The 19685-nt window shown below is 38.5% G+C and overlaps 4 protein-coding genes across 7 annotated transcripts in view; 3 read left to right on the plus strand and 1 right to left on the minus strand.

Moving 5' to 3' along the window:
- pde4d (phosphodiesterase 4D, cAMP-specific) overlaps positions 1 to 4204 on the plus strand; it is a 98506-nt gene extending 94302 nt beyond the window's left edge. For all 4 annotated transcript variants that reach the window (XM_079466852.1, XM_079466855.1, XM_079466853.1 and 1 more), the window contains 2 exons: positions 856 to 1038; positions 1201 to 4204. In XM_079466852.1, the coding sequence (XP_079322978.1) occupies positions 856 to 1038; positions 1201 to 1683 (666 nt within the window). In that variant the 3' untranslated portion in view covers positions 1684 to 4204. The remainder of the gene's footprint in view (positions 1 to 855; positions 1039 to 1200) is intronic.
- Positions 4205 to 4308: 104 nt separating this feature from the next.
- rab3c (RAB3C, member RAS oncogene family) lies at positions 4309 to 8869 on the minus strand. Its single transcript, XM_079468537.1, has 5 exons — positions 8638 to 8869; positions 7211 to 7429; positions 6356 to 6474; positions 5326 to 5450; positions 4309 to 5247 (listed from the first exon to the last, which is right to left on the minus strand). Exons 1-5 carry the CDS (start codon positions 8653 to 8655, stop codon positions 5057 to 5059), a joined length of 672 nt encoding a protein of 223 aa, XP_079324663.1. The 5' UTR covers positions 8656 to 8869; the 3' UTR covers positions 4309 to 5056.
- An 850-nt stretch (positions 8870 to 9719) lies between these two features.
- Positions 9720 to 13140, plus strand: LOC306900179 (ATP synthase subunit C lysine N-methyltransferase). Its single transcript, XM_079466936.1, has 6 exons — positions 9720 to 9818; positions 10235 to 10414; positions 10623 to 10727; positions 12068 to 12208; positions 12485 to 12535; positions 12769 to 13140. The coding sequence occupies exons 2-6, from the start codon at positions 10244 to 10246 to the stop codon at positions 12946 to 12948; spliced, it is 648 nt and encodes a 215-aa protein (XP_079323062.1). The 5' UTR covers positions 9720 to 9818; positions 10235 to 10243; the 3' UTR covers positions 12949 to 13140.
- A 1165-nt stretch (positions 13141 to 14305) lies between these two features.
- plk2b (polo-like kinase 2b) lies at positions 14306 to 19004 on the plus strand. The gene is made up of 14 exons (XM_079466803.1): positions 14306 to 14515; positions 14661 to 14768; positions 14848 to 14964; positions 15075 to 15204; positions 15286 to 15469; positions 15611 to 15809; positions 15889 to 16036; positions 16318 to 16412; positions 16532 to 16661; positions 16773 to 16853; positions 16970 to 17129; positions 17822 to 17951; positions 18085 to 18195; positions 18503 to 19004. Exons 1-14 carry the CDS (start codon positions 14324 to 14326, stop codon positions 18692 to 18694), a joined length of 1977 nt encoding a protein of 658 aa, XP_079322929.1. The 5' UTR covers positions 14306 to 14323; the 3' UTR covers positions 18695 to 19004.
- Positions 19005 to 19685: the final 681 nt, after the last annotated feature.

Below are 19685 nucleotides of genomic sequence, written 5' to 3' on the forward strand. Positions count from 1 at the left end.
TTTTTAGATGTATTGTGGCCATTCCAGTCCAGTGTCTGTTGAATTTCAACTAAATCAAACCTCAGGAGTCATCCAACAGTAATGTGAAAGACTGACATCATGACAAGACGCATGAAATTATCACATTAAAAAACAATTCTCCTGAATACATGTACAAATATTACTGTTGTGTTGCTTAAAACTGAATATGTGCTTAACAGTATTTGAGGTCTGAAAAAATACAGAACATCCATTCTGTTATTTTGACCTGTTTCTTAGTTGTCATTTTCTGCTAATTAATGCAAATGGAGATCCTCATAGATGACTTATTTTTGTATGCAAAACCTGGAAGCGAGTTAGCATTTTAGGGGTAAATCGCCCGAAATAAGGTCTGTGGTAAACAAAACCTCTAAATATTTTCACGTTTTATTCGTTATATGACATAAAACACACCAGTTATAATCCGCTTGTGATTTTTTCCTTTGGCGGGGACGTTAGACGTCATCACGCATAAAAAGCTCACAAATAATGCAACATGGGCACAAATCTCTTCAAACGTAGATGCGGATTCACAGAATTATTACTTACCAGGGAACACATTTTTTTTTATTATTATTTACAATAAGCTTTTGTGATGAGAGTAATTAGTCTTTTAATATCTCATGAAGTTATATTTGTTGTAAAAATGTCTGACAAAGATTGTTATACTGAATGACATTTTAGTGGGCGTCTTCTGTAAATCAGGGGAAAATGTATGATATTTATTTTTTGCACATTAAAACACAACAAAAATGCAATTAAATTCAACAATTACACTTATTATGCTTAAACCCTTAATGAATGAGCGTCGGACTGATTCTGGATTTTCTATCTCAGGTCTTGCAGAACATGGTGCACTGTGCAGACCTCAGTAACCCCACCAAGCCCCTGCAGCTGTACAGACAGTGGACGGACCGCATCATGGAAGAGTTCTTCAGTCAGGGTGACAGAGAGAGGGAGCGTGGCATGGAGATCAGCCCCATGTGTGACAAGCACAATGCATCGGTCGAGAAGTCTCAGGTATGACAGCCCTATATACATATTTCAAATGAGTATATACAGTATATTGATAAACAACGCCAGTAGCTTCAGATAAATATTTAGATACTAAGAAATACATGACACACTATTCCTTCCAGCCCACAGTTTTTAAAACCAAGACAAATCACCATTCCTCCTTAGGTGGGCTTTATCGATTACATTGTGCACCCGCTGTGGGAGACGTGGGCTGACCTGGTGCACCCAGACGCCCAAGATATCCTGGACACGCTTGAGGACAACAGGGAATGGTACCAGAGCACCATTCCACAGAGCCCCTCTCCAGCGCTGGACACCAACAGCGATGGGCGACGCACAAACGGCCAAGAGAAATTCCAGTTTGAACTGACTCTAGAGGAGGACGGAGAATCCGACACAGAGAAGGACAGCGGAAGTCCTCCCGATGATGAGGAGGAGGAGGAGGAGGAGGAGGAGGAGGAAGAAGAAGAAGAGGAGGAAAACAGTTGTAGTGACTCTAAAACCCTTTGCACGCAGGACTCTGAATGTACAGAGATCCCCCTGGACGAGCAGGTGGGGGACGGACGGGAAGAGGACGACGAGGAACAGGAAGAAGAGAGGGAAATATCAGAAACCTGTGTTTTAGAGGAGGACACTGCCAACACATAACATAATATGACACGGCACCTGAACTTTTTTATACGAGAGATGAGAAACACTTATTTATGTTTTTTCCATTGTCTGTTTTGCATACATCGTTGTTTTGAAGTGCTTTTTAACGTTCGCCTTTTTAACCTGGTTTTATTTTTCGTTCCTCGCTCTTTTGCATCCACCAGTTGCAACCATTTTTGCACTCAGGAATATCTTTTCCACTTCCACCTTTCACTCATAGAAACAAGATAAACGAAAGGTCGAAAAAAGCTTGAATTTGTCTTAGAATTCCTGTTTGTGACGTACTGTTTTTCTTTTTTGGGGGGGGGGTGAAACAGTATTTTAAAAACATTGAACGTAGAAAGCAGTCGTGTGATTTATACAGATTTTTCACCAAGACACTACTTCTGTCCATCTGAAAGTGGTTATCGGAAGCATTTTAGCGGATACATTTTGGTAGAAATGACTACATGTTTTGAACCTCACGTCTTCCTTGATGCCTTGAATGTGTTATTTAGCTGGATTTAGCTGTCTGTTTAGTGTATCGAGCATTATTCAAAGTGAACGGACATGCTACCAAAGTGAAAAGAATAATGAGACACAATCATCTGCAGATTCTGACATTTTGTTTCAGATAATCATATTTTCCATGAATCAGCCATCTTGTTCTGTTTGCTGCAGCCATTCTACATTTAAAAATAATATTTTTAACATAACAACAGTCTACAGTTTGTACAAATATGATCATATCTGCTTACTGGACAAATTTGAACCTGAAAATCAATTTTTAGAAAACAATAATAACTGAGGATTCTGGTCTAAAACAGATATAAGCCTTAAATATAGAAATGTACAAATACATTCTTGCGGTGAATCCTGGGTGTCATTAATATTCATTAATAAATTAATTTTAATATTCATACTAACTTACTGATAGTAATAGGTGAAGTATTATAATTATCATTATTATGTTTTTATTTATATTGTGACTGTTGGTTTGGGCTTCATCTTACTAAGTAATTTCCCAGAATTCATCTGGGTCATGGTTGTTTGATTGCGTAAGTCCACGCCCACACCTGACATAAATACTTATTTATCTCCATTAACCAGTTTCTTTTATGATCCCATGACAAACGGCTTCATTGCAACATTTTTATTGTATTTATTTTGTCTTTGCCAAACATTTTCACTCATAAAGATTAAATTGCTGCTGTACTCATCTTTGCCAAGCGTCCTACTGTAGAAACGTGGCTCTATTATTTTCCCTCTTTCATTATTTATGAATGCTCTTTGATGTGCCGGTAGCATATTCTTAAAGCATTTTTTTCAAACTGTAGCACCAGCGATGCAGGCATTTGAGTCCGTTCTCCTGAATATACTTTAATACATATGCAGTAAATAGACTTAGTGAAATGTATATAATTCTGTATGATACTTAAGCATGTCATTACTTTCTCTAACCGCTTTATTTAAATCTCAATCCGTTCTTTTTGTTAGGTTCCGTTTTTTATTGTATCCATTTCCTACATTGTTTCTCATTTCTCTCTGTTTACATACACGTATTTATTGTGCTGTACAGTACATATTGTTGCTCTTACCATGTTGTTGTAAACGATTATATCATCCCTTTTGGTGATGGTGTTGTATTATGGAACTCTTACTGAGAGAATGTTTGTTATTCTTAGTATATAATAATCCCATTGTTATGTGTCTCTAGAGAGATTGCGTAGAGAACGGGGAAAGCCAAATGATAGTCTTTATTGTGTTTATTTTATTTTTATTTTATTTTAAGAAGAAAGTGGTTCTGTGGCCTGAGGGTTGTGCCTTACAGATAGATCTTTAGTTTTTAACCTCTTGCTGCACTAAAGTAACTGCTGGTTGGAAATTGACCTTGATGTTGCTTGTGTTTCTCCTGTGTATGTGGGATAAATGCTCCCAGAAAACGAAACGAAACATGTTTTGTAGACAAAAGTGTCAGACCTCATTGGACAGGGTAAAGCAGCCCAGCTACTGTATAAGAACCTCCATCGCGTTAACGTCTATGCTGTGTTCATTTGACTGAAACAGGCATTCTGGATTATCTAGAACATTTGTTTCTTGCAATATGAAAGAAAGAGAAACACATTTGTGTCCGGGGAATAACAGGGCACTTTGATGTCTAGGTTAAAAGAGGGTTTGAGACATCTTCACCAAAACCAAAAGCTTCAAGTTTGGACTCATTGACACATATACTGTAGATTCTTAACTGCCCGAAATGTATGAAATCAGTCTGTACTTTTTGTTATCTTTTTAAATCACGAGAGAAATACACAAAGTGAATTTGAAAAAAACGAAATTTAGGGATAACTATTTTTCTGTTGCGTGACTTGAATGACAAATTGTCTGGAGGTTTCACAAGACAGCTTAGTTGTTTATCGGGCTCATTGTTTATTGCAGTCTATTGGATAGAACTGTAGAAATAAACATTTACGTACGAAAACTAGTAAAATCAAATAAAAATGTTTTTATATGCACCAAAATAAAAGCATGGGTTGACTCTATGATGCCTTTTGTTTAATTTGAAAATGACCTTTGAGTTCAAATCTAAGCAGTCGAAGAAGAGAAATGATTATGTAAAAACAAGAATGAACCGGGACTACAGGACCATGTCAAGGCCACGTTTATTTTGTCTGTACTTTTAAGCTTTCTTCAACTTTTTCTGTACATACAGTTGCATTGAAACATATCCAAACTCATCTGTAAAATGTCAGTACCCTCTTAATACATTACGCATACGTTAAACACACATATAGAATTTATAAATATGTAGATGTTTATAATTCCCCTGAGAGACATGGGAATGATTGTGGATCCTAAAATTCTACTAATTTCTGCCTCGCTAACATCACTCGTACAAGATATTGCGGTATAATATGGATACACAGCAACCCCTGAAACTACACCACATAATGGAATAAAGGACAAGATTTGACGCTTGTTTTTGGCACAATCTTGCTAGTTTGCTATGTCGGTTGTCTTAAAAGGGATAGTCAACCCAAAAAATGACAATTCGTTTATTCACATTCATGTCATTCCCAACCTGTATGAAGATATTTATAATAACGTTAGTAACCCAACAACATTGACTTCTATTGTATGAACACAAAACCATTCATTTCTCAAAATATCTTCATTTTGTTTTCAACAAAAGAAAGAGTCGTACAGGTTTTGAATGAGACGAGGGTAAATAAATTAAGAATTCTTATTTTTGGCAGAACCATCCCGCCAAAAAAAAACAGAAGTTTAAGCCAGGTCAAAGATTTGAGGTTCAATAACTTATATTTGCCTCAGAATACAGAAGCTTGTCAACAGCACTGGAGGCACGAAAAGCAAACAGCCCGGACAGTAAACACTAGCAGCCACAGTCAGACTGCTGAGGAGGCATTGGGTTGTCGGTCAGTCTGGTAGTTGGCGTTCCTGTGGCAGCGGAGGGGTCGGCCTCAAGTGTGTCGGACATCTTGTCGCAAATGATGTCCACCAAGCGTTCAAATGTCTGCTTGACGTTGATATTGTCCTTTGCACTTGTCTCAAAAAACTCAAAACCTTTTGGGAAAAAGAGACTTACGGTAAGCATCTGAAACATACAAATGTATGTGTATTTAATCTTTAGTTTACAATCACCTAGTTGTTCTGCTAATAATCTTCCGCTGTCCACAGACATGATCCTCTCCTCCTCCATGTCACATTTGTTTCCTGCTAGGATCACCTGTGCATTATCCCAAGAGTACGTCTTGATCTGAGTCGCCCTGACACAAGACAGAAGAGAGCTGACATGCTTGTCATCAGCCAAAATGCAACATTTGCCAGAGTTTTATTCTGGGAATACGTCATCTGAAACAATTCAACATAATTTTCATATCTTTGTTGATGTTTATACATTAACAATCGTTGTTGTTTTTCCTCAGTTCATTGCGCATTAACTAATGTTAACGTGTTAAAATCTTTCCTCTTGTAAATTTTTTTTCCATCTTACACTGTAAAAATGTAACTTAAAAACGTAGTTTGAATGCTGCCTCAAAGTTAAAAGTTAAATCAATCTGGCTTTTCAGGACACTTCAAAGGAATTATAAAATGAATTTGAAATTGGTTAAACTAGATTTGTAAAGCCAATTTAATTTAGCTTCAAAATTTAAGCAGTTAATTCGTTAAAATATGTGAAATTTGCAGTATGGGGTTCTAGTTTAAAGGTTTTAAGGATTTAGTTTAGTGTAGGATGTCCTCGTTTTACATTGCATTTTATATGATAAAAAATATATTTTAATAATCTTCTTGTGATTTAATAAATCTTTTCCTAAAGAAAAAAGTGAAAGTGAAAGTATTGTCTCCCATAAATTAATGAGATTGATTAGATTTTATGTATTATTGATCAATATAATTTGAACACAGTACATTTCAGATTTGTTTGATTTCTCTTCTTAGTCTAAAAATAATTCCTTTTCTACGGTAAATTGACTTTAATGCAACGGTATTTTGCCCATAATTTACCTCAGCATTTTCTATAGTGAAGACAGGAGGATTAAAACATCAATGCTTCTATCAGGCAGATGAAAACAGGGGGCTGCCTCTAAGAACTCCGTCAACGTGGTGAACCTGCTGCTGTTTAGAGCTAAGAGCTCTGTCTGTCATTTTAAAGATCTTGCTGTTATCTTACCAGTCCTGCACTGCAGCAAAAGACTCTTCATTAGTGATGTCATACATAAGGATGAAGCCCATGGCTCCTCTGTAGTAGGCTGTGGTGATAGTCCTGTACCTTTCCTGCCCCGCTGTGTCCTACATTATATAAAAATAGGATGTGTTGTGATCCACAAGGATGTGCGTTCAATAAGTGCAAAAAGGGTACAATGCATAAAAACATAAACTACTGTTTTTTTCTCTTCAAAATAGGAGGGATAAAAACTGCACAGGTCGAGATAGCTCACAGGGGCATTAAAGCTACAGATAATCTGGTTGAAAAGGTGAGTTGCTTTAAGCCTAAAATAACTACAAAACTTTTGCTCAGATTTTACCCAGATTTTTAGTCTGGACTTGTTGCAGATAGGCTGTGTGTTTCTGAAACTTTCAAAAAAGTCTGCAAATGTATGATTTCTAGTTTAAAACAAATCTGTTCAGTTTATAAAAGTCTTGTAGTGTATTCCAGCCATTAGTCTGGAACAGATGCAGTCGATACAGCAAACGTGTGAAATGAATGCGCAAGAGAGTCAAGGCGGAGACTGAGAAATGATGTATAGACTGGGGTTCGTCACCTCTAAAAGTAGCCCCGCTTTGGCTGAAAGACCAAAATAGCACATCGTGCCTCAATCTGGAGAACAGATCGGTCCTGCTGATGGCAAGTTAAAAGGTCTAGATAAGGTGATAATGGCTTATGTTCTCTTTCCATAAGTCAGTGTTAATCATCACCTCATGTTGTGTTTACATTGCACCGTGTCTGGTTATGCACCCCTTCAGTGCTTTACCAACCATGAATCATTGAAAGCAGCCTGTCAATTTGTTATATACAACATATTACCCAGATCTGTAGCTTGATCCGTTTGTCGTTCTTGTACACGGTTTTGACCTTGAAGTCAATGCCCACCGTGCTGACGAAGGCAGAGGTGAAGGTATCGTCAGCGTAGCGGAAGAGGAAAGATGTTTTTCCAACACTGCTGTTTCCGATGATCAACAACTTGAACATGTAATCAAAGTTTTGGTCAGCGTTTTCCTTTTGTTTATTGTCTTGTGTTGCCATCTAGGAGAAAATAAAGAAGTGCAATAAATTGCAGATTACACATTAATAGTAGATAAACTCAAGCAAAGATGAATTAAGCCTGTTGGGTAAAGTGGTGTGGCCTGTCTTCTATTTAAGCGTAACCTATTGCTCTGTCCAAAACTCGTGTCATCTTTGCTTGTTTAATTTATTTGCATTATTATTTGTGTGGTCTCAGCTATGATTAAGACACGTTCATGCATTCGTGTTTCTTTTACGTCGTAGTGTGTTTGTTTGATTATCGATTTCAAATAACAACAATCGTTTTCAGAAATCACTTAAGGCACCTTTAATACAAATACAATTGTTGATATTCTTGTTCATATTTATGTTGCAAAAAAAAAACAAGCTCTTGGGTCTGTTTTAATACTCCTTGCATTTTTATCACTTTTTTACACTTGCATGTAAAATCAAATGATTGTTTTATGTATATTTTTGTCTGAACTACTTTGTTGATTAACTAATGTTTATTTAAAAACATTCATCATTAAATGTTGAAGATAACACGTAATTCTCTATACGTGTTTTTGGTGAGTTCCTGGCCTATTAATGTTCACAAACGAATCCTTGTAAAGTGTTATCGAGTCAGTGTAACTATAGACAAATACTGTATATAATAAACTCTCATATTTAATGAAAGAATTCGTTATTACGTATTTTACAAAGAATACAATTATGCATTATAGCCCACAATGTTCCAGCAGAGTTCAGCTCAGCACCGGGAGCTGTCCATGGCTGCGCCTCGAAACGTACTGTAGTGACGATCCTGCTGACAGCGCATCGTATCATACGGACAATGTTCTCTAGGCAGTCAGCACACTAGGTTTTGGGACGAAGCCCGTGTCTCTTTCCTGTCTGAGGATTTTAAAGGGCCGGTGTATTTCAAAAAGGGGAAAATGAAACGCTAACTTGTGTTTAGAAACCCATAATAAACGTCCATCATAAAAACACGACATTGTACAATAGAAGAGGGAGACGTGGATTTTAAATGGAGAGTTAAGACTTCAAAACAAGCTATTCTTACATTTGAATGACGGTGAAGTAGCAGCTTTTGATCAGACTGCTTTTCTATGTTGCTTTCATTATTGCCTACATGATAAACTACATCGATTTTTGCGTTATGACTAAATAAGCTGTTTTGCGAGGCATCCCATTTCGACCATAAAAAAGATGCATTGAATCTCTCTTACCTTCCCGTATAAATCCATTGTTTCAGACAAGCTGTAAAACCGATGCGATAAACGGAGTCTGGTTTTGATAAAGTCCTAATAAATTATAGTTTCTTTCGGATTCGGAGAGGTGGAGTCGGCTGTTTGGTATAAATGTTGGATGCGGTGATGCTTGCAATGGACGTCAGCAGACGCTCGCACTCTCCACCCATTCATCCCACATCCGCCCAGAGCGCGATTACTCGCTGTCATCAGCAGGGGGCAGAGCTGAAACGACAAACATCACACGGATCACAATCACACGCATGTCACGTATCATCTTCAAAGCAAATTGGTAATGCAATAAATGTAATTGAACAATAATAAATACAACATTCGAACATTATTAATGTATATTACACGCAAATTAAAATACAAACACTGCAATGTGAAAGCCAAGCATATTATGAGGACCACTTAAAAATCCTTGCCATTATTGTGTTTATGTTTATTTTGGACAAAAATGCTAACTTTATAGCCCAAATATAGGCCTATACATTCGCCTATTTTGTCTTTGCGTGAGCATTGTTTGTCATTTAAGTCATTGCATTTCTACATTGCGATCTAAAATCTATCATGAGTGAAAAGTGCTTTTATTTAATCCACTTATTTCTATATATTTTTTAATCAAATCTCATATTAATTTTGTATTGTCAAATTCACTAACAAAAACATCAACACATGATTTGGTGACTAAAGTAAGCCTGTAGATAAACAATATTAGAGAGTCTCTGAACAAGAGAGCTATCAAAACTTTAAACATTTGTCAGCTTTACAAATAATTTGTTTGATATATTTTTTATTTTCAACTATATATTATTACTGTATATTACTCCTTGGCAATCTTTATCTTCTCAATATATTTTTTTCATTTGCTTTGTTCTATACGCATAATGGCACACGTGTTTAATGCTTGGCTTATGTAAAAGTGTATGTTTCATGTTGCTTTAATAAAAATACGATTTTATATTCATCAGATATGCGAACGTCATAAGATGCGACTTTCCAATAGGAAGCTTGTCTTGTGACGTAACATAATTCATATTTATATGCCAAACCTTTACCCCCGTAGTGCCAATCCCACTCTCGCATGCGCGTGCGTTGTTTACCATAATGTAAACAACGCTTTCCTCGTACAAGCGCTCACTTTATACGCACAAAAGGTAAACCAGACTTTCAATTGTCTTATGTATGCCGGTAAATGCGCTTTCATGAGATTGTGCAGTGGTGAAAGGATCTCTAGAAATGAGATATTGTATAAACGCATTCGTTGCTTGTGAAGGCAATGCCATATTATATATTCGCGCGCACATGCTACTAAAACTTGTTTTAAGTGCTACATTGTTGGTGCATGGGTTGCAATGTTCATTTAATAATGTTGTCGGACTTAATCGTAGACTTTTCCCCAAACAAAACATTGGATTCGTGGCCCCCTCTAGTGGACAAAGTCCACAAGCGCTTTTTCAAACTGTTCAGTTCTTCAAAAACGACCCTCATGTATTCATAAAACGTGCATGATGTATGATGACATTGCATGCATATATTGTCATGCACATTTGTGTGTTTCTCTCCCCACTAGTGTTTCGTGATGGAGGATTCTGTTGAGATATTGCTACAGGATAAAAGCTGCAAACTCTCTAATGCTGCCCGAGAAAAGCCAGTTGTCACAGCTGTCTCTGGAGCTTTGCTTATGGGGTTTTATGGCCTCTGGACTTTATTTTCACTTCCTGGCTTTCGGAAAGTACCAGTATGTCTCAAGGTACCAAGTTTTATTGGCAGGCACATTACTGCCTTTGATTGGGTAAATCGATCAAACTGTATTTACAGTGTAAAAACCCCAAGTATTATATTTTAAGTTGGCAACATTCGGATGCACTTGGATACAGTGCTTGTTTAGTCCTGCTGAGCAAAGAGAAAAAAAAAACAATAAATCAATTACTGATGTAAGTGAAATTAATATTGTGCAGGTGCCTTATTTACCCTCCAGTAGAACACAGACCCAGAATGTTATGAAACTGCTGCATGGGAGAACGGGAAGCCTGGCTGATCTGGGCTCTGGTGATGGAAGATTGGTAAGCCTTAAAAAATTTGACATTTGACATCTTTAAATAACTTAAAAATGTATTAAACATTATGTATAATTTGCATGCATTCGATTGCATGAACAGTAGCATTAACAAAGATGTTTATATTTTTACCCGCATGGCATTGAATATCTTTAATACATGTAAATCTCTGGGTGCTTTGAGAGATTAACATATTAAATTACTAGCATCTAAGCACTTTCTGTTTCAGATGTTTTGGATGGCTTTCTGCAGATGACTATTCTCACCGCAATACATGGTGAGATGCGTAGCTGCTGGGTATGGGAGGGACATTATCGTATATCAATTGTAGAGAAAAATCGACAACAAAATATCAAGTCAAGTCAGCTTTATTTATATAGCGCGTTTTACAATTTTCATTGTTACAAAGCAGCTGTACAAGAAAACATATTGACTATAAGCAAAACATATAAGGTTATACAAGTCAAAACAAAAAAAGTGAAAACATAGAAGACAGACACAGACACACAGATTCAGACACACCCACACATACAAACGCGCACACAGACAGACATGCAAACACACAGACCATCTAGAACCACACACCCAAGATAAGTAGAGAGAAACACAAGTCAAATATTAAACAGACTATAAATTCCTATATGCAGTGTTAATTAAATAAAACTTTAAAATTCTAGCAGCCCCCCCAGCCAGGCAAACAGTGCAAACTAGTATGCAAACGGTGGCGAGGAACCCAAAACTCAGCTCAGAGGGAAACCAGGCCTAACCAGGGTATTCCAGTTCCCCTCTGGCAACAGCTGCAGCATCTGCACAAAAACGACAGTGCTTGCACAACAAGGCAAAATAAAGAAAATGTAGATAATCATTAATAATCTAATAGCAGCTGAAATTTTGTAGTGAAGACATGTCAAGTCGCCGCGTTCTTCTTTATCAAAAGAACAACATATTTAAAAATATCTGGGATATTATAATTTTGCATGACTTTGCTGTTAAATATGCTGTATTCTTAAATCCCGTGGACTTGAAATGACCAGGTTATTTTTATGGTTTCTATTTTTCACCGTGAATGCGGCCAGCGGGCAGTCTGCCTGTGGCTGGCTTTTTTGTGTTTCAAAATAGATGCCATTAACGCTGTAAGTGGCTCAAATAAGGTTGAAATAGAAAAAAATATATATAGCACTTTGTCACCCTTTGGAGTCCTGCTGTTAAAATTATTCCTCTTGGTTGCTTTCATACACGGAAACATGCAAAGCATTGGGACACAGGCAGTCTGCTTCATGTCCGGCTGATTTATTTCACAAGTCCTGGTTCTCACAGTACAGGTTTGGCTTGGATTTGTTTTGTAGGTGTTTGCTGCCTCTGTAGAGGGATTCAAGTGCACTGGTTTTGAAATCAATTCTATTCTAAATGGATATGCCAGAGTCAAGGGAATGTGGAAGGGAATTGCCCCCAGCACTGCCAGTTTTATAAACCAGGACTATTGGAAGGTAGGTTATTTTCATAGGTGAAGTCTGTCAATTTTGCACCCAATGGCACAGAAGACGGAATGACCATTGGATGGTAGTTCCACCCACAGTCTTAAACAATAGGAAAAACAGTCACAGTGCAATTTTCTGAATAAAGGTCAAGGTTATGAATGATTTAAAAGAGTTAACTATGCACATTAAACTACAATAGTAGAAAGTGTTTTAATAAGGGAAAAATACATCATTTTAGATCACACTTCCTGTTGATGATTCAGTTTTAACATTTCCCTTTCACAGACCGATTTGTCCAGATATAACAATGTGACTGTTTTCTTGGCACCCGGAGTGGTGAGTACACTCACAGATGTCCCTTCTGCAGTTAAACTGAGCTGATAAAGTGACAAAAATACCATTGGATTATTTTAATTTAGTAACAAATCTATCATCACATCATTCAGAAACATTTTCATTTTTTTGTAGCCTGAATTCCGTCTGACTTTACAGAGATTTATAAGAAAACGAATTAAATCCACTGTATCTCTCTGCCAATAATAATGCCGAGGCCAATACGTGCTTTGTAGATGGAGGTGCTGGGTAGAAAACTGGAGATGGAGTTACCCGATGCAGCTCGTGTGATTGCCTGTAGGTTCCCGTTTCCTGACTGGTCTCATACAGCCACTGAGGGTGAGGGACTGGACCAGACCTGGGCATATGATATGCGTACCGTACGAAAGTTTTCATCGCAACCTGCCGCTAAATAAAAGGTTACATTTAACATCCCGAGAAGCTTTGATGTGAAAACTTCACTTTATCAGTTTGTGTGTTCCCTGGAAATTAAACTTGTGTTCTTGACTGTGCTCCAGCCAAGCTTGATAGGATGGCTGCTTGGCTATATAATTAAAATGCTGAACCAAACTGTGAAAATAAAAACGTTCTATTTTGTCAATAATCTTAAAATGTGTACCATCTGGATCAATATGGCCTTGTGGAAATGTTATTGGACCTAGAGGGTCCGACAGGAAAGTGTTGGATTCAGTGTGAGGTATTGCATAAGTATTTTTTTCATGAACTTTTAAACAGCAGACGGACAGCAAACTGCTCATTGTCGTGACCTCGGTCTATGTCCTAGAATGGTAAATATGTGAAAACACGTGTCTCCATCACGTGCAGATAATTGAATTAAAGCTGGAGACTCGTAGACTGAACTTGACCTTTTTTATTTGACAGTTTAAAAGTCTCAAACACGTGATATACAAACTAGATTAATTTCTAATCCAAGTCAAGATGTCATGTGTCACTTTAGCCACATGGTGATGCTCTCACACTGCTCTGTGAATCATTTTTAGAGACATTTTTCTAATGTATCTATGAAGGTGAGTGCTTTAACAATCTATAGGTCGTCATGACAATAACTATACGAACTTCAATTGTATCTTTTAAACATGGAAGACAATGATAAAAAGGTCCTTAATTCAACTCAAATTGAATCTTTTTATTAGATCTGTGTTTATGTATAAGGTATCGAGGTAAATAGGCCTATATATTGTTTCTTATAGGAACACTCTACCCCAAAATTAAAATCCTGTCATCGTTAACAGACTCTCAAGTTGGAAACCTGTTTAAATGTCTTTGTTCTGATGAACACAAAGGAAGATATTTGGAAAAATGTCAGCAAGTGACAGTTCTGGGACGTCATTGACTACTATAGTAGTAAATCTATATCCTTCATGGCAGGATTGTCCTTTTTGGGTGCAGTGTCCCTTTAACCGTGGACCCCGGGTGCACTAGGATGCCTTCACAAAATTCAATCTTATCTCAAGGTGCCCTAAAAACAAACAAATAAAACAACCCAAATGCCTGCTTTAAGATTCAAACTCACGATTTTCTTACTATTTGATCATCATTATTATTAAGACTAAACATTTTTCTAGTTAAGTTTTGAAGTCAAAATGATCCACTTATTTATAGTCTGTTTAAACAGCATCGTGCGCACGTTCGTAGATGCTGCAGTCGACGAGACATATATGGTCTTCCTCTCTCGTGACGCAGTTCGTCTAGAGGCTCGCGCGCGGGCGCTGAGATATAAAGCCGGAGTCGCGCCGGCACAACATTACAGTACACACACGCACAAGAGCCATGGAGACACTGAGGAATACCTCTTATCCATCACTAGCGAGCCACAACGAAAACACGTGTGAGCTCAATAAAATAAGTGAGCAAGGATGGAAAAAGACAGAAGAGAACAGCCGGACGGGCACAGAGTACTCAAGAATCATTACAGATCCCAACACTGGAAAATGTTACTGCCGGGGAAAAGTTCTGGGAAAGGTAAAGGGCTTATTACTATTGCATGCAACTATTAAAACATGACAAACACATGCAAATTATATTATTTATGCATATTCTAATGCATGTAATGGCTTTTGAAAGTCGTCGTAGTTTGAACTTGTCTTTTCTTTCATTGTGCCGATAGGGAGGCTTCGCAAAGTGCTATGAGATGACCGACCTGTCTTCAAGTAAAGTCTATGCAGCCAAAATCATCCCGCACACGCGCGTGTCCAAACCGCACCAGAGAGAAAAGGTAGAGCTCACGACACATGTAAAGCACATGACACAAGTGATGCATCGAGACCCCTCTGATCCTCTCCATCCCTTTCCAGATCAACAGAGAGATCGATCTGCACAGATCTCTAATCCATAAACACATAGTGCATTTCTATCACCACTTTGAGGACAAAGACAACATCTATATTCTGTTGGAGTATTGCAGCAGAAGAGTAAGTCGTCGGTTTTCGTATAGGGCTCGATATAAAAGTGGAACTTAAATCTCTGTGTGTTTTATAAGCGAGGATGTGTCAGGTAATGATCAGCGTTTATGTTTATACAGTCGCTGGCGCATATACTGAAGGCACGAAAAGTCCTAACAGAACCAGAGGTGAGGTATTACCTGAAACAGACCGTGTCTGCTTTAAAATACCTTCACGATCAAGAGATCCTGCACCGAGACTTGAAACTAGGTATGTGTGACACTCACTTTATTTGATGCGTATGAAAATTCATTCCGTTTCTTAGAAGTTACATTTTTTTGTCTTTCTCAGGCAACTTGTTTGTGACTGACTCGATGGAGCTTAAGCTGGGAGATTTTGGGCTGGCTGCCAAGCTGGAGCCGGTGAGCAACAGGCGCAGAACGATCTGCGGTACGCCCAACTACTTGTCTCCGGAAGTTCTTAACAAACAGGGCCATGGATGGGAGTCTGACGTGTGGGCTCTGGGCTGTGTCATGTAGGTTTAATCATGCTCATGTTCACATCATGTTTTAGAAACTGCTCAATATGAGCAGTCAGTTTGATTTAGCTTTATATATCATAGCAGCATTTGGGATCATTAGTGTGTCTTGTAATGCATGACCTGTATGACCCTCAGGTACACCATGCTGACCGGTAAACCTCCATTCGAGACCACTAACCTGAAGGAGACGTACCGATGCATCCGAGAGGCGCGTTACACTATCCCCCCCACCCTCTGTCTCCCTGCCAAACAGATCATCTCCAGCATGCTCGCGCAGGACCCCGTGGACCGCCCGCACCTGGATGACATCATGCGGCACGATTTTTTCACCCAGGTGAGTTTATTTGTCTTCGGCGTATCAGCCAAGCTTTTGGCCTTTCATCCCCAGCTAATGTTGCAATGATCCGTCGCAGGGCTTCATGCCAGAAACCCTCCCTGTCAGCTGCTGTCACTCCGCTCCGGACTTCCACATTTCCAGTCCAGCCAAGAGCTTCTTCAAAAAGGCAGCTGCTGCTCTTTTCGGCGGAAAAAAGGACAAAGCCAAGTATTATGAAAATATAAGTAAGTGCTTAGTTTCGAAATTCATAATTTAAAAAGATTAATTTTTCAGACTTTATTTGTCCAATCAGATGCTTTTTAGAGTAGAGAATGACCCGCCCTCCAGTACCCCTTGCCAGTGATATACAAATCATAACTGTGACTTAACTACAACATATTCTCTTAAAAAAAAGGATTCTTTCGTCTGTACGTTCTGTTCCAATAGGAAATAATAGGAACCATGTAATCAGCTTGCTTTAATTTAAGACACACCCATCGCTCACTGTCTGTCTTCCATCCCACAGATCGGTTAGCCAAAGAAGAGGAGGACATCTTCAAGCTCCGTCAAGACCTCAGAAAGACCACCATCAGCAGTCAGATAACTACACACTTATCCGAGGTGAGCAGTGTTCCTTTTTTAGCCGCCTATAATAAGAAATTCATCATCGACTGTGAGATTATGAAGGTTAAGTGTTAGGTCATTCATGACACACATACGCCACTGTTCTTCCTCTTTAGGAAGTAGGAACTCCGTCAGCACCTACAAGAAAGCCTGTTTCCCAGGCAACTGCCGGAAGACCGCAGACAAGAGATACCATTCACTTGATTGTTAGAGGCAGCCTGGGCAGCTGTAGTAGCAGCAGTGAATGTGAGTATGTGTGTGTGTGGGTTTCACCTGTTAGTCCATGCATGGATGTTTTCACACTGTGCTCAATTATTAAGGCAAGCTGACGTGTTGTATCCACCTGTCTCTCTGTAGGTCTTGAAGAAAGCACCACCGGTACTGTGGCCGAAGCTGTTGTAAGTGTGTTGAGGGGCTGTCTTGAACACATGCCCAAAGGTGAGTAAGCCCCATTACACGCTTCACAGCAGGTATTTGCTGTCGCAAATCTTTTTCTATGGATAAAACGGAAATGCGAAGTCTTTGCATCTAAAAGTACTTTTTTTTTCATGCAGCTGACAGCCTGCCTAGAGGAAACGGTTGTAATAGCTTGAAGTGGGTGACTAAGTGGGTGGACTATTCCAACAAATATGGCTTTGGTTATCAGTTGTCTGATAACACGGTGGGCGTCCTTTTCAACAATGGAACGCACATGAGTCTCCTCTCTGACAAGAAGTAGGTGCTTCAAGTTGACTGCTTGGTAACTCAGTTCCGCTGCAGGGTTTTTTAACTCCGGGTTCAGATGTTCGTGTCGTAATGCCAGTTGGATTGTTTTTTTTAAATAGCCGAACGTTACCTAATACTTTATTCACGTGGTGGTTCAAAATGATTAAAGGTGCATTGACAACACAATTTGAATTGTCTTTTTGAAACCTACTGTAAATACACGATTTGCTGTCTTAAATGTTTTTGTATATTCTACTCGGTTTAACATTACTATTTTATTTCAGCATACTATATGAAATTCAACTGATTAAGTCTAAGCAACTTATTTTTATAAGTTACAGCAACTCACCACTGGCCCAAATTTCTTTTATTAAAATAGTAAGTGGTACTTACTAAGGAATTTTTACAGTTTTTTAAGTTGTAGATTACTTAACCAAATGTCAGTGTTACTAGAAATATTTTTACGGTTAACAATAGCCAGTAGGCAATTATAGTTTATGAAAGAGATCAAAGTGACCATAAATGGAAAAAAACAATACACCAACGTCCTCAAAATGTCCATACTAAAATACTGAAATAAGAGGAAACATTCAACAACCTCTTCCCAACATACCTTATTAGTATAATAGAAGCAAACTGTGAGTGTTATGGAGCATTGACTATGTTGTTATTAATAAATCTTTGATGTTTATGTTTCACAGGACTGTTCATCAGTATGCTTCTCTGGGCCAGAAGAATGTTTTCTCTGTTCTTGATGCTCCTGAGTGTGTTGTCGCCCAGGTCACCATTCTCAAGTACTTTGCCCACTACATGGAAGAGAATTTGATGGATGTGAGTGTACTGGATGTCAGTGTCATCATTGTTTTCAATGTGCTTTAAGATTCAAACGTGTCGACTAACAGCTCCAGAGACTGGAAATTCTCATGTTAACTTTTATATCATTTATATCTGATGTTTCACACAGGGTGGGGATGTGATAAGTGAGCCTGACACCCTGAAGAACAGAATATATCTTCTACAGTGGCTGAAATCGGACAGAGCTTTACTGATGCTTTTCAACGACGGCACTTTCCAGGTAAAATTACATTAATCTCACTTCATTTCAATGCGGCTAATAGCGGATTGAGAACTATTACTCCTACGAACTTCTGCTGAAGTTCATTCCGCATGTAAACGCTTCTATCTTTTGTCCTATACGCCCATGAAGACCTCTGGGTAGTTATCAGGCTTTGTTTGAGTAGTGCAGATGAAAAGCTATGTACAATATAGCACTGTGGGCAGCAGAAGGTCACAAGCCTTGCTGTAATAACATCCTGTATCCTGTGAGAGCATTTCACAGCAGTTCAAGAATAACAAAAGTTATTTTGTTCATCTCCCATCAGGTGAACTTCTACCACGACCACACCAAGCTCATCCTGTGCACGCTACAGGAGGAATACCTGCTGACGTACATCAACGAGGAACGAACGTCAACCACCTTCAAACTGAGCGTGCTGCTTGCTGCGGGCTGCACCGCAGATCTGCGCAGCCGTCTCGAGTATGCACTGAATATGCTGCTGCAGCGCTGCAGCTGAGAGCAGAGAGAACCGATGGAGAACCGACATGGATGCCCATGGAAATGTTTTGGATAGCTGAAGCAGACTCACTGGATTTACAAGGCCTGATGTTTAGAGACTGGGCTGATAAGGAATGATGTAACATGCTGAAAGAAAAGTATCGGACTGCTTGTATCACAAAATGTTGATGGATCACCTGCATGCCATGACCAGCAAAAATTATTGTTTTGTTTCCTGATATTTGTTTTCTCCCTCTGTCCAAACCAATTATTTATTTTGTCCATCGTTTCCTATTTATTTATTTAATGAATAAAACACAGTTCTAACATTTTTGCAACATAATTTTTCTGTGTAGATCTGTGTAGACCACACCATCAGTAGCAAATCTGAAATATTACTGGCATGTCATATGATCTTAGTGGTATATAAACTCTTATCATCAAAAATGATAACTTTCTAAAAAGATGCTGGTGTTCATGCAAACGTCTGTAACAGCCCATTTGACAGGTACTCTTGAAAGGAAAATAACTAATATGAGTAATCACATAATGAAGATCTTCCACTATCAAAACCTCAATCTTACAGATTTCGAGCATCATGGCTTTTCAATCCTTTAGGACAGAACCGTATTTACACTATTTTAAAAGAAATGCATTATGTTATTCTTTAATTTCCTGACCTGTAAAAGAATCACCCTGGCAGACATTGAACAAAACTAATCCTGAGCAAGAATGAGTCAAATGCTCTTCAAAGACACTGAATTCTCTGCCAACTCCACAGCCTAGCGCGTACATCCCAGATATGCGCGTGCGTTGGTGTATTTGTTCTTGTCTGTCTTTGTTTATGGGCCTGTGCATATGTGAAACTGGCCTCTGAAATAACATCACATAAATATGGTTTTAACACACGCATTGCACTGATGCGTAGGCTTCCCAGACTCACCACAGGGATGAGATGATGATGAAACATTTGTATCAAGCGCTCCGTCATTTCCCAAACCGATCCAACC

The sequence above is a fragment of the Barbatula barbatula genome (assembly GCF_947034865.1).
Source record: "Barbatula barbatula genome assembly, chromosome: 11".
In the NCBI taxonomy this organism is placed as follows: Eukaryota; Metazoa; Chordata; class Actinopteri; order Cypriniformes; family Nemacheilidae; genus Barbatula; species Barbatula barbatula.

Coding starts and splice junctions, on each gene's coding strand:
- rab3c (XM_079468537.1), bottom strand. Junction 5,451..6,355: donor TTTGCTGCAGTGCAGGACTG/GTAAGATAACAG, acceptor GTCTTGTGTCAG/GGCGACTCAGATCAAGACGT. Junction 5,248..5,325: donor ATTATTAGCAGAACAACTAG/GTGATTGTAAAC, acceptor TTTTCCCAAAAG/GTTTTGAGTTTTTTGAGACA.
- plk2b (XM_079466803.1), top strand. CDS start 14,324: ATGGAGACACTGAGGAATACCTCTTATCCATCACTAGCGAGCCACAAC. Junction 15,810..15,888: donor GGCACGATTTTTTCACCCAG/GTGAGTTTATTT, acceptor GATCCGTCGCAG/GGCTTCATGCCAGAAACCCT. Junction 16,854..16,969: donor TCTTGAACACATGCCCAAAG/GTGAGTAAGCCC, acceptor TTTTTCATGCAG/CTGACAGCCTGCCTAGAGGA.
- LOC306900179 (XM_079466936.1), top strand. CDS start 10,244: ATGGAGGATTCTGTTGAGATATTGCTACAGGATAAAAGCTGCAAACTC. Junction 12,209..12,484: donor TAAACCAGGACTATTGGAAG/GTAGGTTATTTT, acceptor TCCCTTTCACAG/ACCGATTTGTCCAGATATAA. Junction 12,536..12,768: donor TTTTCTTGGCACCCGGAGTG/GTGAGTACACTC, acceptor CGTGCTTTGTAG/ATGGAGGTGCTGGGTAGAAA.